General features: G+C 38.7%; 2 protein-coding genes across 2 annotated transcripts; both read right to left on the reverse strand.

Annotated features, from left to right (window-relative positions):
* Positions 1-1,330: 1,330 nt before the first annotated feature.
* Positions 1,331-2,186, reverse strand: Pburs (Partner of Bursicon). Its single transcript, XM_017147346.3, has 2 exons — positions 1,600-2,186; positions 1,331-1,539 (listed from the first exon to the last, which is right to left on the reverse strand). The coding sequence occupies exons 1-2, from the start codon at positions 1,852-1,854 to the stop codon at positions 1,369-1,371; spliced, it is 426 nt and encodes a 141-aa protein (XP_017002835.1). The 5' UTR covers positions 1,855-2,186; the 3' UTR covers positions 1,331-1,368.
* An 8,536-nt stretch (positions 2,187-10,722) lies between these two features.
* Cpr35B (Cuticular protein 35B) lies at positions 10,723-11,514 on the reverse strand. The gene is made up of 2 exons (XM_017147360.2): positions 11,441-11,514; positions 10,723-11,376 (listed from the first exon to the last, which is right to left on the reverse strand). Exons 1-2 carry the CDS (start codon positions 11,450-11,452, stop codon positions 10,723-10,725), a joined length of 666 nt encoding a protein of 221 aa, XP_017002849.2. The 5' UTR covers positions 11,453-11,514.
* Between the last annotated feature and the right edge of the window lie 6,534 nt (positions 11,515-18,048).

Consider the following 18,048-nt stretch of genomic DNA (forward strand, 5'->3'; position numbering starts at 1 on the left):
GTATGTTATAAATATAAATATATAATTTATATTGTGTCGGCACGTTGCTGTTGATGGAGCCACTGACGCGCGATGCCACCCAGATACCCCGCACTCCTTGGACGAACCTTGGTTGGAAATGGGAATGGGGACGTGGAGCTCTGGAGGAAGATCGCCCCGGACTGATGTTAATGGGCGTGTCAACTAAATTATGAGTTTCGCACACACGAACGAAAGGCGGCAACACAGGATCGACCGACTGGGCCAGCGGAGATCGCATCCAGCTGAGTAATAATAATATGTAGTTTGTATGGGGAGCGGTGGAAAAATGCTTAAGTAAATTACAGTGCGTGCAAATGTGCTTGTGAACATGGAATTATAATTTAGCCCCGAACCGAGCGTGTTCCGTTCCGAACCGCTCCAATTTACAATTAGCCAATGTTCTGCCTGCTTCGCCCCTCAGCTCTGTGGGGCCTTAATCAATTCAGCCCAGTACTCGCATGTCTGAAAATAAAAAAATAAGAAAAAACAAGCGGCATAGGGAAAATAATGATGAAAATTAACAACCAGAAAGCGGTTTTCATCTTAAGTGCAGTTTACGCTTGATTATTATGTTTGCGGGACGAGTTTCCGGGTGGTTAGGCATCATGTACCGCACAGATGCCAACACAAGTATGCAGACCCCCTGGACTAAATGAGTTAATTTGGTAGCCAGGCTAAGCCAAAAAGTTAACATGCTCTCGCCGGCATTTCTCCACCACAAAATGCCTGGCAAAAGACCGAGTGATGCATTCCATTTTGGTTGCAATCAATTTTGGCCCTCCAGTGATATGTCAAACATTTTTGAATTCAGGACTCCGGATTGCATTGCATGTTTTTGGGAAATCAAAGTTCATGCATACATGGAGTAACGCAAATGCCCCTCGGTGAAATGCGGACTGTATTTTCAATCAAACAGATGTTAGCCTTTGGGTTATTGAATAACGGAGCAATAGATGTTCTCCCCAAAACTGCAAACCATATTGTGTCAAGTATTGGGGCTAGTTTAATCGAAAACGTCTTTCAAACATGAGATTTAATCAAAAGTCAAAGGCCAAGTTGGCAATATTATGACTTTAGGCGTAAATTATGTCTTAAGACCAAAAGTGCTTAGTTTTTAATACAAACGATTTTGCAGAAAAAAATTAAAGAGTTTAAAATTGAATTTAACAGGACATTTCTTAAATGTAGGATTTGTTTATTAGACATTGATTAAATGACTAGGAATATGTAAATAAAAATTATATTTTTCATTAAACCAAACTACATTTAAGCATATTTATTTTAAATATTGAAATTGAATTTACTACGCATTGTTTATAATTTATAAATATATGTGAAATATTGAGATTAACGAGTAAAATCGCCGCACTTGAAGCACTTGCATTCGGTTGGCTCCCGAAGACGAATATCCATGCTGCCCATTTCCGGAGAGGTCAGGCGTGTTCCATCCGGATCATAGCAGTGGGTCAGAGTGATGACCTTTTCCTTGAGGAAGCTTTCGCGGCAGCAGTAGCACTCCTATAAATTAAGCTATACCTTTAAAATCCACTGGTAAATACTTTTAATAATGCTACTTACTTTCAGAAACCCCGTGGGAGTTATCACCGATGGCTGCACCTGACTATTGCACAATCCCTCGCACTTGTTCACGATGACGTCGGCATTGCAGGTCCTCTGCATTCTGCCCAGCTCGTCGAACTCCTCCTTGATCAAGTGGATCTCCGACTTTAGGGTCTCGCAGTTCTCGTCGCCAGTGCCCTGGCTATATCGCAGGGCCCTCAGGCACTGGGGCATTAGGACCGCGGCAACGAGAATAAGTTCCTGGACATGCATTCTGACCCACTCCCAACGCCCAACTGTTTGCAGCCACTCGATCTGGCGGCTCTTTTATAACCGGGACAAAGCCAGGACTTAATTGGATTCAATGATATATGTCAATGACTGGCTGATGGAATGTTTGTGTCCTGCCCAGCGGGTGGAAATTTTAGTCGGTTAAGTTGCGGTAGGACCAAGGACCAAGGCAATTCCGCCATCCTTTTCTGTTCTGTTAATTGGTGATTAAATCCAACGACTCGACCACAAGTTGCGATAAGTTGGCTGTGAAAGCCATTACGAATATATTGATTTTTTGTAAAGATAAATATATATTTTTTAAGAGTTTTTGGGAACCTATTTGTTAAATATAAAGTAAAAAAATTGAATATTTGAAATATTTTTAAGAGTTTTTGGCAACTTCCTTGTTAAATATTAATAAAAAAAAATAAATATTTAATCATTTTTTGTTTCTGTAAGAAGAGTTCTCATTTGCTTCCAATATACATTTATTTCCTGCCTTTTAATTAATTTAGTTTTTCTAAAATAAGTAATGGCTCTGTGCCATAAACAGTCTCATATATTTCGCTCTAATCTGAAGACGATCATATTATTCTTTGGGTTTCCCCGCACTTTTCCGGCCACGTAAACAAAAAATGAAATCGCAATCTGTCTGAAGTTTCCCACCTCTCGTATCTCTTTTTTCCTGTTCTTGGCCCAGTCCCCCCCTGTTTGCATCGTCTTTGTCTCGCCCAATTTCGCAGTAACCACATTCTCTTTCCCCGTATCTGGATCTGTATCCCTCGGTGGGCCTGGGCCCGCCTTTCTCCACTTCCCTGCTCTGTGGGCCTGTGGATGCTCGATGGCTGCGCTTTAGAATCATCGACGCAAACGCAAAAAGTCTCAATGGCGCAGTAAATTATGTTTTATTATGCAATAAAGTCAACCATAAAAACGCTGCAATAAATTAAATTAACTACTAAAAATGCTGATTTTATTTTTACCCTCCGTTTGCAAAATTGTTGTTCAGTCAGTCCCGTCGTCTCCATATATACACACGAGTATTTGAATACATAAACAAGGATGTATGAATGTATGTTTGTATCTATCGTTCGGGGGCAAACTTTGGTTCTGTGTTTTTTTGGTGTACTGTCTGGATTTTTGCTTATTTTTACTGAAATTCCGCCTGGCAAATGTTCTAAACTGCAGTTGGGCCCAGGAAAAGCACAGTTTATAATTTGGGAAGTCAACAATTTGTAAGAGAATTTTGAAGAAAATATAGCTCAATTTTTGCTTGCCTTTTCAGCAATTTTTTTTTAATACTTATTTAAGTTACTATTAAATAGAAATGGGGTGCTTTAAATTACAAAATGTTTTGTAGATTTTTTTCCTCGTACCCAAAAAGCTTTACATCTTTTCTCCTCCCAACGTCGATCAGTTGAATGCTCAAATTAGTGAGTTTTCCTAAGAAGCCCAGACATCAAAGGATAACTAAGGGTAAAAAAAAACATCCTGCAGCCATTGTGAACATGAATGAAATGCAAAGAGACACACGACCGGCAGCAGTAAAAACAAAAGCGCAATGCTTTAAATGAATAAATATGACACATAAATACCAGTCAACAATGGTTGGCCTGTGTCGCTGCCAAAAAAAAAAAAAAAACAAAAAAACAAAATCAACAGATTCTCAAAAAAAAAAAAATTGCAAACATCGTAACAACAAAGCCAACCGACCAAGCGACAGGGACCGACAGTTAATTCCGCGAAAGAGGAAATTACAATTCATGCCCTTTGGCGGGACTCCATGATTATCAGATCGAATTAGTGTCTGCCCGGGCCTCTCGTCCTCCTCATCCTCCTCCTCCTTCCCGGTTCACTCTTCCGTATATGTTTGTCCTGGGGCCACATGAGCCACACATTTTTTATTGCCGCATTCTGTGCCGTTTCGGCCCTCAACCGAACCAAAACCAAACCGAACCGAACCATTTGAATGAACTTGGACCGGCTGCTGCTCCTTTTGTTTTCCGTTAACAACAAATACAACAATTATGAGTGTGTGCCCTGTCTGGCCATGTCCTGTGGAACCTGTCATGACCAGAAAGTTGCCCTTATTTTTTGGTTCACCGTTCAGCGTTCATTTCGCTGGCCGCAGACAAAGAAAAAAAAAAAAAAGTATACGAAAAATTAAAAAAAATTCTGACAGACCTGGCTGTGAATTGTCATAAAGGCACGCGGTGTCGTTTTGCTATGTTTTTAAGCCCTCAATTCAATTATTAATTTTGGCGAAACATCGGTCAAATTTTAAAATCTCTCACCTCTATCTTATTTCCAATTTTTTAATCCCATTAACAATATTTTTGCCAATTTGTAGAAGAAAGCATACATGTTTTGTAGGGTTTATTTAACAAAAAAAGTATTTTGAACAATTTTTTAAATTAAATTAATTTTTCTATTTTTTAGCTATTGTCAGATGATCAAAATATAAAATGACCAATGAAATCAAATATATCATTTAAATGTTCAAGCATGTTCAATGAAAAGCGAAATTAGATAACAATTTTTGTTTTAATTTAAAATATTGAAAAGGGGTTATTAAGGTCTGGATATTTTGAAATAAATGGTTCGTTAAATAATGTTTTTTTTTACAATATTGTAGGTTAAAAACAAAATTAATTTATTTATTTATAGTTCATATGTCTGGATTTTCTAATAGTTTTTTAATGTTCCCCAACCCATTGACATGCTCTTGCTTAATTGATTTAGAATTGATACTCAGTGTCTGTATCTGGTAATGCCAGCTGTAGAAACATACTCAAAAAGTAATAATCAGCAGACACATTAATTATAGTAAACCGATTTGAGCGCCTTGGGGCTGCCTGTCTGATGACTAGAGACTGGGCTCTTACTTGGCCGAATCGCTGTTGACTCATTATGGTAAAGACATGTGTTAATTTATGTAACTTTCCCAAACTGCCATTGTGACGTTCATTAATCATTTTTTCGTTTCAAGATTTTCAAGTTGGCCCCATGTCTCGCGGACCGCTGCCTACTCTTTTATGTTATTTTTAGTTAATTGTTTGCGCTGTAAAATGTTTATGCGTTTTGGCCAACAGCTCGATTCGGCTGCCTTTGCCCTCTTTGACTAATGTCTGCCGCGTGTTCACGTTTTTGTCCCAATGATTTATAGTTGTCCGCTGGACAAAGTCATTTCTGCTTTGGCTGCGGTTTCGTGTGTCTGCAAAACATATCAATCATATCGGAAATTAATTTTGATAGCCACATAAAGCTTGTGTTAAAAAATAAAAATGGTGGAAAAGTATTATAGATACGAAAAGCAAATAAAGTATTGCAACATAGACAAGATGCCATTTTTTCAGAATTAATTATTGGAAATAACTTACTAATGGAAAATTCCAAAAAGTGACAAAATGTTCAATTAATTTTATGAGGATGCGAAGAATTTATTTAATAAATAAAATAATAATTATTTATTATGTTTATAATTTAAAAATATTTATAAATGTTTATTTGTAATCTTAACAAATTTCATAGTAGGGGAGAGTGGGGGAATTTCGTCACAGGGGCAATTTCGTCACCTGCAATATCTCGGAATCCATAAGTCGTAAAAATATATAATTTTTTTGTTTTAGTCCTTCAAGACGGCCAGACACAACTAATGCATTTGTTTTGCACAGAAGGCCAAGATAATTAAGCTATAATATTAAATGTGTTTTAACAGTTCAAAAGCTACATTTAGTTCTCGACGAAATTTTTTCTGTATGCCACAATTCAAAAGGAATAAGATACACGATTTTTTATATAATACACAGTGCTATAATGTGCATTTCTGCGTCAGTGATTTTTAACTTCGCGCCTAATTTCGCAAGAAAAATAATTATTTCTAAAAAAGTACGGTCTGGGGAAAATTCGCCACCCTACGCTAAGGGTAAATTCGCACCTATTTTAAATACATATTTTTATATTTGACGAGCTGGCTAACGAACAGACTACCAGCAGCAGCAACAAATATAGGACGTCAACAAAAATGGTACGCTTGATCAGTGTAGCATATTTTCAGGCGTTAAACTCCCTACATTTTTCAGGTGACGAAATTTCCCCAGTTGTGTGGTGATTTTACCCCCCTGTGTGGTGAGATTGCCCCAGTATATTGGTTTTACATTTTATTTTTTTATAAATCACCAAGCTAATTAAAAAAATAGGGGAATGTCACATTTTAAAGCTTGGTGCTAACCGCATTCAACAATAAAAATAGAAATATGATAACGTGTCTCAAGATGGACAAAAAATAGCTTTGAAAAAATGCTGACGAAATTCCCCCACTCTCCCCTAATATTTTGCAAGTTTTTAAGTCTTCCAGTCAAAAAGTAGTAAAGCGAAAGTAACCAGCTCACCCGATTTGCCCGTTAGCCAACTGTACACTGCCCTGCATAATTACGGTGCGTATGTGCCCCAACATTCAATCGCCCTGCCCCCAACCATCCGAAGCTAAAAAACAAAACCCCTAATCAGCATTAAGGCGCGCAGAGCCTATTATTAAGTTGATTACAATTTTGGATAAGCAAAGGCAGCCAAAACTGCGGTGCTATGTGTGGGTAACACCCCGGCGATCGGCGAGAAGTGAGGGCCTCTATATGGTGGGAAGTGAAGATCATTTTGCACGATTTACGAGTATATGTATATCTACATAAAGCCGAGTGAGTACCCGGGGCTAGAGTGGCGGATGGATAATGGTTACGGACAATGACGATGAGTGGATGGTAGCTTCTACTCTCTCGCGGTCTTCAAGAAATAAAGACTGCCCCACCGTCCCGGGCACATCCATCAATCGTGATGGATAACTGACAGTTTGGGGCGTTGCGGGTTCTCAATTTTCATGGTCAGCTCCTCGGTGAAATAAAGAAAAATTCCATTTACCCGTCAACCCAATTTGTTGATCATTAATCATTGATATATGTTTGTATGTAACCCGTAAATTCCGCTTATTTGGCTGCTTAAATGTAGCATTGACCCATTGGGGAATTCATTTAATTGCGCATGTGCCACGGAAAATTGGCATAAATTAATATGGCCAACAAATTTAATTAGCCATAAATCAATGAGTTTATTAAACAGTAGCCAGCAGCCAATCATGCCGTAACGTTTTTCCACCAATAAACTGCCGCAAATTGGCTAATACCAAATGGCGTTATATGTCGGGCCGCTAAAGTTATGCCCGTTTCCCTCGCTCGATCTCGCCAACGCCCACAAGTCTCGCCGCGCACATTAAAAATCAGTTAAATTCAGAAACACTCTGCACCACACTCTCACCCCCCACATAAACAATTTCCATGGCAAAAAGTCCGGCTCCGAGTCAGAGTCAATGGAAACCAGGGGACCTCTCACTGTGCCGGCTGTCGAGAGACGCAGCTGGATTCGAACTGGTTATATGGACTGACTGGACCCGACTTCTGTGTGCGGTTGGATGTGCCACCAAAAGCCATTTGGCACATACATTTCAAACATTTATGGTTATTATAAAGCATTTAACATTATTATGGATGCCATGGGGCATCTGTTACAATCTGACGGCGGACCAGCAGTAATAGCTGCAACACAAACACCGGCAGCCCATATCGCCGGCTTAAATAATCACTCTGCGGTGTAATTAGCAAAATATTTATTAATATTTCGTAAAGTGGGCACAAAAATAAGCAATGCAATTGGCCAAATGCTGCATTGGGCGATAAAACACAACTGGATTTCGGCGGCCAATTGATCGCAGGAAAAATCAGTTTTCCAATTTCACTAAAATTGTTTTATCCAGGGGGATAATTATTTGTAGTTTTTGAAATTATGTAAATAATTTTATTTAATAAATTTGAAAAATTTTAATGAAAATCTTTCCGAAAATTGTACAGATATAAGTTGGCTTTTCGTAATATATTTTTAAATATTATTTTCTTAAAAAAAAAAACTTACAAAAAAATATTTTGCATGATTAAATTAAAATGTAACTTAAAATTATTCCAAAAAGGACTGTTCATGCTACCTCTCGAAACCCCTAAAATAATTGATATGGTATTTGGCGTGCTCATTTGACTGGACACAATCTCCTACCGAATCAAGTTTATTTATGTTTTTCAAAAAACGTTTGCCTAACAAAAAACTCAAAAAACGAGCAGAAACTTGACAAATAAGTTACGCTTAATTTTCTGGCAAGCGTTTAAAAAACCGAAACACGCAACAAGGCAGCCACCTAAAGCAAAACCCATTAAAAGCGACGCGACACTTTTGATAACAAATTCAAAGCCCAAACCGAAGCCACAACCAAATCCAAAATCGAAGCAAATTCGGCTTGACAAAAAATCGAGCCAAACTTACTATATACCGAATCAGAGTCACAGTCGGGCCATAAACATTGAATTTTACGACGCTGTGTGGTCTCGTTTGACATATTGTGGGCTTTACGATTCCAAAATTAATGACACCATACTATGGGCCAAGTCAGGTAACGGGCATCGGATTGGGGGCGCCCTCCTCTCGGATTTGACTTGGCTGGTGCCATACCGGTTTTCGGCTTGTGAATATATATATTTTTGGGGGAAACGACAGCCTCATCAGTTAATAAGACACATACCCATTTTTATGGCATTAAACGACGACAAGTGAAACATAAAATATATATTTACTTTATTTTTATGCGCCGATGGTCCGCTTTAGAGCTCAAAACTCACTTGACAAAGCAATTTGCAATGCAAATTGATCAACGCGTTTGGTTAGTTTTTCGGTTTTCTAAATATTCACTTCGCTTTGCGTTTCGGTATCTGTGTTTTTTATTGCTTTGATTTCATTTCAAATAAATCGTAATCAACTAAATTTACGATCTGTGGCAAGAGCGACTTCACATTCCCTTGAAGTTCGGCTTAATTAATTTCAATTTAATTTTTTCCAAAGCCAAATTTATGATTCAATTGCATTAGGTGGCATGTAAATTTATCAGCTGAGCTCATTAAATGTCGAAACGCCTTGATTAAGAATCGTGATTAAGAAAATTAAAATACAAAACGAATAATTTCCTTGAATATCAATATATGTGGGCATTTGATAAAGAGTTTTGAACATTTTATTTATATGAAAATAAAGATTTAAGTTTACGATCTCCATTATTTATTTATATAATAAACTTCTTCATAAATTACTAATTTATTTATTTGAGTAGGTAGTACCTAAACAAATTCCTTTCCTTTTTAAAAAGTATCATGTCCAATAACCATGGTTTTTATTTAACAAAATATTTGTTTAGTTTTTTCTTTTAGTTGGCTAAAAACAATTAATTATTATTTGCAACATAAAACACGAAAATCCGGCAAAAAACGCCATAATAAATATAAATAATAGCTGCAGCAATTTTCGTACTATATCTCGTATATTATATAATGTAGAAAGTGCGTGCCGCACAAACGCATGGAACGTATAAAAATAATAAATTACTTCGAAGCGAGAGGCAACTGGAGTCCCGGTCGAGTTGGGTCGAGAAGGGATGTTTGTGGAGCGTTTATTATGCGCACAATAAACGCGGCGGGCGCAGCGGCGACATAAATTAAATTTATGATGCTTATAAATATTCCACAGTTATTTGTAATACAGCAACAAACGAGGGCAACAGGATAACGCAAGGATGTGCCGAGCCTGTCTGTTAAACAAATTGTAGCCAACTCGGATGCGGGGAAGGCAACAACAACACACACATACTCACGAGAGCTAGGGAGATATATTTGATTTATGGGTGTGCGCGGATGAATAAAGGACTTCCAACTCCGAAAATCCAATTGCCACCACTAAAAGTGAAAAGAAATCGTTCATAAAAAATCGCTATATATGTGCGCATCTATATAATGTGCATGGCTGAATTGATGATACAAGTTTCCAGGCACCTGAAATAGCAGGCGAATAGATGCTGGCTAATTTATGGATAAGCTGCATGAACATGATTTATCATTATCGAATTTATGCTATTTATTCTTTTTATTCGCATATCATATTGCTGTTTCTGACCCAAATTATTGCCTATGCGAATTCGCTGTTGAGTTGTAGAATTGATGTTTATGAACTTCGTAAATCACCATAAACATTTGTTAAAATATTTTATAGAATTTAAAATAGCTCAGGAAATTCTAAAAATATCCCCTTGTTTCTGGGTTGTTGTCTTTATAAAATAGTTTTTTGAAAAAAGCTGATGATGCGATTGTACAAGTTTTCATTTGCAAAGTTTTCAAGTAGGGGAAAAGCAGCAGACCCATATTTTTTTAGTGACAGTATATAATAATAATATACTGTTCTTGTCAATGTTTCCAAAATATGAAAATTTTATAAGGTTGGTCATACTTGCTACCATTCCTAAAATTAATACAAGTGATTTTTTCCGCTCATTCAAAAAATACTCGATGTTATCGTAAGTACCTGGATGTACGAAAATATATATGGATTTCAGGTTTGAGCAGTACAGCCGAATTGCCACTTTTAAATGGTCATTCCATTCCAATTCCTCAATGGTCGAGCCGCAGTACTTAAAAAGAAGCATCCACAACTCGATAGGCAAATCGAAATACGATTTGAAAATAAGTCTCAAGTTCTTGTAATCGTTTCTGCTGTGATAGGAGAAGGCATTCCCCAGATATTCATGAGCCTGAGCAAGTTGTAGTTTTCTTCGTGCGATCGATGGTATTAGCAACCCTAAAACCCTTTTGTTAATCATCAGTTTCAACTTTTAATCGAAGTATTCACTTTTGAAAACATTTGCCTGATTTATTTTGGTATAACAACAATGGGTATTTGGTAAGAGTTCAATAGGGGAGATTGAAAAAACAATTCGATTTTTTAGAAGGCAACTCAATAGTGGCCGTGTCCATGTCCGTGCTCGAAGCCGTGATCTTCACCATGGCCGTGTCCATGACCATGACCATGTCCGTGATCCTGTTTCAGCGAGTAGCTGTGGGAGCTGCTGCCGTGACCATGACCATGACCGTGTCCTTCGTGTCCGTGGCCGGAGTGTCCGTAGTCGTGTCCGGACTGCGAGGAGTGCTCCTCAAACTCAACGTGTCCGCCCTCATAGCCGCTGTGTCCGTGGGCAGCATGGTGCTCAGCTTGGTGGTGATCGTGCAGCTTCTCGCGGTGGACATGGGCCTCGAATCCCTTGTGCTTGTCGGCCGTATAGTGGACAGTTCGCTTGTGGCCATCGGCATCGATCAACTCATAGTGTCCGGTAACCTTGTGGCCATGTCGTGACTCGCTCTGCGTCTTCACATCCCCAGTCTTGTGATCCTTGACTCCGTAGGTGAAGTCATACTCGGCATGGGAATCGTGATGATCCTCGTGACCGTGACCGTGATCGTGGCCATGACCTTGATCGTGACCGTCATCGTGGGATGTCAGGTGCACGGAGGCATGACTGGTGGCTCCACCATGATGGCCGTGATGTTCGTGGCCGTGGAAAGGAGCTGCCCGTATAGCCGCAATGGCCAACAGGGCAAAGGCAATGCAAAACTAAGGATAATCAGGGGATATTAAAAATACTTCCTTGGCTACTTATCCTTCGAGCTGAACTCACCTTTTGAGCCATGGTACCGCAGCGAGTTTATGAGTTGATCTTAGCTAGACTACACTGTTGTCTGATCACCAAACCAAAGTGAACTGTACCAAATCACCTTTAACCCGGCCTTTTTATAGTTAGTCCACTTCGACCTATTAGTTTGAACTTTCAAAAAAAGAATTGGTAATCGCTCTTTAGCTACGCCCCAATTTGCAGTTCAAGTTCAGGCCGTACTTTCGCCCCAGAGACATGCAATTATATTCGACCGGCAGCAGTTTCGACCCTTTTATTTTAGCTGAAGAAAAAGAAATCACAAAAAATGAGGAAAGAAAAGAATGGCAGTGTAGTAATTCATTGTAAAATTTACTGTCGCAACAATTGCCAATTTAAAGTGGCATTGTTTATGCATCGCATCGCTGTCGTTGTCGGGCATTATAATCCCCCGGCCAGGGACTCGGATTTGGATTGGGATATGTGGAGAAGTGGATATGTGGGCATAGTCAAGAAACAAACGAGCCAAAAGATTTATATGCCTGACAAACGTCGTTGAGTCGTTGACGTCAATCAGGCCTGACAAAAAGTCATCAGAATTGCAGTTTGCAGTTCTCCCTCCTCCCGCCACTCCAGTCGCTTCTTCATTTTGGCCAGATCGGAAAGGCTGGTCTCTCGATCCCAATACCGATCCCTACTTTCTGGGGGCTTTCGTCCCGCCAATCGGCCAGCCTGTCAGCAGTCAATCGGCTACCGTCTGTCAATGTCGTGTCGCCTTCATCAAAGGCCACATTCGAGTTGACAATGGGGATATTGGTTCTGTTTTGTAATCCAAAAAGGATAAGGATTTTCGAAAGTGCTCATGTCGGGCAGAAGAGCTCCATACGTGCGTGGTTGGGAAGTTGGAGGGAACAGGCATTGCTGAATGCAATTTGCATTTGATGCGTGAATTAGCTGGGAATGTGATAATTGGATGAGAATGTTCAAAAAGAAGGGATCCGACATGGGATGGCTGTCTATTGGATTTTTGTATTTTTTTTTATTAATAATAATATTTTATTTATTTACTTGTAATGTGATAATTGGATGAGAAAGTTTAAGAAGCTGGAATGTATTTATTTTAAGGTTTTCAGTTCAGTCTGCAAGTTTATTTTTTATTCATAATATTTTACTTATTTATTTGGAATGTAATAATTGGATGACAATTTTATAAAAATGGGGGATCTAGTGATTATAGGGTTTTTAGTTAAGTCTGTAGTGTTATTTTATTTTATTGTGTTTATTAAATATTAAATTAAATTATTTTCTTAAAATGTTAATATTATTCAGTTAAGTTTGTCCCTTAGATTTTCCTACACATATATCTCTTTATAGCCCCTTAAAGCTGACCCTTTAAGGTTATTTGGATCACATTATACGGCAAAGCCATGGTTTAATTGATTCTGATTATGGTAACTGGGCTTATGCGTCTATAAGTGCAGCTCCCTTTGAGCCCGATGAAATCCCCTTTCCTTTTCATCAACGAAATTGCCCTTATGGCATAGCTCCCTGAACATGCGGCGATGTTGCTGCTGCCAGTTGAGAGCTGCAAGTTGCAAGTTGCCAGTTGCACGTTGCCAGTTGCCGTTGCTGTCGACTCATCGTTGTCAGTCAAAGGGGCAAACGAACGAAAGGCTGCGTTGTTTGGCTCGCTGGTTTCGTTGTCAGTGTCATTGCTGGCTGCGTTTTGTGGGCACATTTCGGCTGCTTGATTACTCATGTCAATCAGGCTTCCAAACAGCGACGACATGCTGTCAATCTTTGTGTCATGGCCGCTAAAGTTGTTGGTCGGTTGGTCGGTCTGTTGGCCGGTCGCTGGAGTCGGACAACAAGTACGCTTGATTGCCAGGCCTTTTGGGCCTGGGTAAAAGGGTAAATACAGAAAAAGAGGCGATGGGGAAAAGCGATGATGCCACAAAGGTGCCCAGTGGCAGTGACAGGACTGTAGCTGCAGCCCAGTACTTGATGTTGCTGCCGTGGCCGTTCGATTGATGGGCATTGTATGTAAATTGGGCGGTCGTTTTCGCATTTGATGCCCTGTCAAGGGATAATCAACAGCAGTGGCAGGAGAGCAGATCAAAAACCGCAGACAACGAAGGGACAACTTTAACATGGACTTCCATTCGCATTCGCTCGAACGCAAGTCGTTGCCACTCATTATGCGCTCGAATACGAAATTGTTTTTCCACTGTAACGAGCTTAAGAAATACGATCAAAGTGCCTCGATAATTTTTCCCTCGGCACCAACCATCGTGACCATAAATATCCTTCGCCGGCATCCTGCCGAAAATTGAAAACGACAATGTTGAGGGCCTGTTGACAGATACTCATTTGACAGGATCCCATCAACTGTCACTGCCAAGCGAAACATAAACTGAAGCGAAACTGAAACAGCGACTGACTACGAATTTCCAATTTAATCGCGATTGTGGCGGCTAAAAGAGGCATATTGTTTGACATGGAACGTCCTTCAGGCAACGTCCCTTGTAATTGGCATTTTTCTGAACTCAAAATTTTCAATCGATTGGGCTTTTTATTACGATTTTAACTCGGTATGACAGTCCATATTTCTACAAAATACTTATTATTTTTAAGAAACATTAAGATTTGGTATTTTACCATTAAAAAAAGGAATTTGTTTTGCGTTTTTTTAATATTATTTCTGTTAAAATTGGTTTCGATAAAAACATAGGAATATCTAGACCACTTTCGGAAAGATTTACAGAATATCTCTCTTAACAAATTTTTTGAGACTTTTTAATTGGTTTCGACAAAATTATGATTTTTTGAGGAAAATTATAGTCTAAAATGTTGCTAAAAATTGTATATGATGGGAAATACCATTACTAAATCTTCTTCTCGTGCACTACCCACTTCCAGCGTTGACAATAAAATATCACCGGGCGAGAAGAAGGCAAAAAAATGCGTAAGACAATTCACAGCAATTGCAATTGAACAAGAAACTGGTTGGCAGGCCATAAAGTTAGCTGTAATCGGTAATTGCGATAAATAAAGTAAGTGGCCGGGTCCGAGGTGTTGGGACATCCAGGGGAGGAGCACAACCACATCACTAACCACACCGATGCCCCTGGAGTCCGGAGGAGTGTTGACAATTCTCGTCAATTACGTTGTAATGCGTTTGGTCCGTCGTCAAAACGCTGGGCTGCTGCCTTGACGTTCCAGTTGGGCCACTTGATGCATTGCTTGACACATTATGATGCTTGATTTGTTGTCATGGCAATTTTGCCACCATCCCGACCAGGCCTCAAATGGCATCTACGCAATCCTCACAGTCCTCACCTCTCTTCATGTCAATCTCCAGAGGCTGCGAGACGCTGTGTAATGTGAATTTTTCACTATGGACAAATGAGTTTGTCGCGGCCTTTTTGCGTTATAATTACAAACGCTTGTGTTTTTTGTGTTGCAGCTGCCACTGCTGTCTGTGAACAAAAATAGTTAGCAACGCAACAACATTGTTGAGCCTACCAGTTATTAATGGTTAAGTCTGCACATGTTGGTATTTATCGCGCTGTTTATTTATCCTCTCCAGTGCTGCCATTTTGTCCTCTTTCCGGACAGATCTGTCCTTTTTTTAACGGCTTTATCCGGAAAAAATTTCAAACATCCCCTATCCGGAAATCTATCCTTTTTTCAAAAAAAAGGTTTTGAGTGTTATTTTTGCTAGTCGAAAGTGTATAAACCTGTTTTTATATGCTAAAATGCCTTTTTAACCATCATTCTTACAGTTCGGCACATAAAAAATAATTCTTTTTACAAATTATCAAAGAGACGTAAAGCAGTCGATGGATTTTCTTTATAGTACGATTTTTTCTGTAGCAAAAAAAGAGGAAAGCACTTTTAAAATTTCTTAATTTTTACTCTCTGCTTTTTTGTCAGAAAAAAAATTCAGATTTGAACGACTATTTTTCGGGTTTGACGCAGATATTTAATTTTTTTGTATTACGAATATAGTTACTTGAAATGCAATAATTATTATAATAATTTTAGATTATTACGTATACGCACAAAAATTTACCATGGTAAAATGATCAAACAAAGAAGGTTGTGAGTCGGGCGCAGTAGATCATTACATAATTAAATTTTATTTAAAATCCATTTATATTAAGTAAATATATAACCCATTGGTAAAAACAGAAAAATGTAGGCACATTTACTTTTGTCCTTTTTTTTGTCCTTTTCTTAAATTTTTTGTTTTTTTGGCTTATCTGTCCTGTTTTTCAAGCTGAGTGATGGCAGCACTGATTCTCTCCCTCTGGCAATTTGTGATCGCTTTCTTGTTGTCCCTTAATTATTTGCTGAACAAGTAAGGTATTTAGGAGGAATTTCTAATGTTCCTGGAATGCAAATAAAAATGTCTGCCGATGTGAAAGGATATTTTTAAAAACATTTTTGGATTTTAGACTACATTGTTAGTAAGTAAATCTGTAATTGTAATTATTATCGTACATTTACTTAGTTCTAAATTAGAACTTTTGGGATCACTTACTGAAACCTGAAATAAAATAACAATATTTGATAAAAATATAGGAGTTGAAAATTAATTGGAGAGTTTAAAAGAGAGTTTTATAAATATAGATTATCAGTAAATATTAATGCAGCGAAGAGACCAAAAGTACCTAAGAGTTCTCCGACTTTCGACTACGTTTTCGCCTCTAACAATTAATTGATATGGACAATTAAGCAATCGCATTAATTAATTTTTTTACTCTATTTCGAGTGTGTGCAGACAGGAAAGACTTTTATAAAAAGTGACTGTAATTGATTGTTAAGTCGTTTTTGAACTGGGCCGCCAAATACGCCTAATAATGGAGCGTATCGCATAATCACAGCACTCGTAATTGCCTCCCATGAACTCGATTGGAACAGTAGCTGGATATGTAGGCAAATTATGCATGCTTCCAGTCAAGTCGGATTGAAAGACTTTTTTTCACAAAACGTCTTACCAGTCATTATAAGCACTTGTCATTAATGACATTTTGGTCGCCGATACTTAAGACATTATCTCTCAGGTCTCACGAGAAGGAGAATAGTCCCAGGTCCCAGGTGGAGTGTAGTGGAGTGGAGGGGAAAAAGGCAAATTGTGTAGCATTTCCTGCCACTTGAGGCTCCGTTTCTCATCTGATCTTTGGCGGCAACCAATAATTATATGCGCCATAAACGCTTTGTCATCTCTCGCTCGATGGGGCCTAGAAAATGCAGATTAATGCCCGCTTCTGGCTCGGTCTTTTGTCATGAGCATAATTTTCTCATCGATCTTGTGATTAATCATAAATTGTATGCTTCGGGTCGGGTCGGCGATCGGTGATCGGTATCCCCGCTCTTTTGTCCGAAAGCCGACACATGTGCTTCATTAAAGTAACTTCTTTTTCTTCCTTTTGTACAAGGTGGCGGCAGCGACTTGTATAGATTAATTTGAGGCCTGTGGGGCCTGTGAGAGATCACGTTCGATTACATCGGTTGCCAGCTACCAGTGTTCCACATTTGATCGATCTATCAATGATATGTGGGCCATTATAATGGAAGTAAATGGAGCGCTGTGAGTGTAAAGTTGAAATGAACGTCTATGAGAATAACCTGGTGTTGGGTAATGTTAGGTATTTTGATAAAATATGATTGCACTTGGAAAAAAAGTTAGATGTAAAGTTGTTGAAAATATCAAAATATCATATATCTCTATTTTTGTATAAAAGTGATATTTTTATATCGGAATATTCATTTTCTTTTTTTATTCGCTATTAACTTAGGGATATTTTAAATATTACTATCGTAATTTTTTCGAAAAGGAAAAAATCATCTCGAAACCATTTTTTAAAATATTCGACAACCCTAGTAAATAGTTTTTGTTGGGGTTGCTTTCTTCTAAAAGATCCTGCGATATGGCCTAATTTGCATTCCTTTGATTTGATTTAATTGAATATCTGTCATCATTCTCTCCGATCAATGGATAATTTAAATTCGCTCTCTGGGGAGAAACAAAGTGCACCCAATTAGTTTTCACTCTCGGTGACACCCAAGGGAATTGACAGAGACCTACCTTTTTACCTTCCGTAGAACAATGTTTGGTAGCTTCTGGTTTAACAGATGCCAGGACTAATCAGTGGCCACCAGATCTGCACAACAATGGGAGCATAGTGATGCATATCGTGTTACCTTCACCTTGTGTCTGCATCAAATTTCACAGTTGTGTGAGCCTAAACCGACAAAACTAAACCATACCATACAATACCATACCGCATACGATGCCAATTGCCGGGGATTAGCCGAATAGGGGGTATGGCTATGGTACGACAGCTCAGTCGTCACTTGTATTGTTTGGTGTCTGGAACTACCGGGTTTTGTGCGATCTTTATCTTAATTCGTTTGTTTTCATCAAATTACAAAATTGCGTGTGATAACAATCTGGTAGTTGAGACTGCTGCGAACGAGGGACTAATCCCCGACGAGCAGTTTCCTTCTCTTTGAGAGCTGTCCATCATGGAATTAGATATTTATCATAAATGTGCAAGGGCCGTGAGGAGTTTCTCGGGGCGAAACTCACACTCGAAATTCAGAAATCCAGAAATTCACCCCTAGGT

This window comes from Drosophila takahashii, chromosome 2L (genome assembly GCF_030179915.1).
Source record: "Drosophila takahashii strain IR98-3 E-12201 chromosome 2L, DtakHiC1v2, whole genome shotgun sequence".
Lineage (NCBI taxonomy): Eukaryota > Metazoa > Arthropoda > Insecta > Diptera > Drosophilidae > Drosophila > Drosophila takahashii.

Bases quoted from the DNA above. Each gene is read 5' to 3' on its own strand.
- Pburs (XM_017147346.3), bottom strand. From the start codon at position 1,854: ATGCATGTCCAGGAACTTATTCTCGTTGCCGCGGTCCTAATGCCCCAG. The intron at 1,540-1,599 runs GTAAGTAGCATT...CTTAATTTATAG, and splicing joins CTCCCACGGGGTTTCTGAAA to GAGTGCTACTGCTGCCGCGA.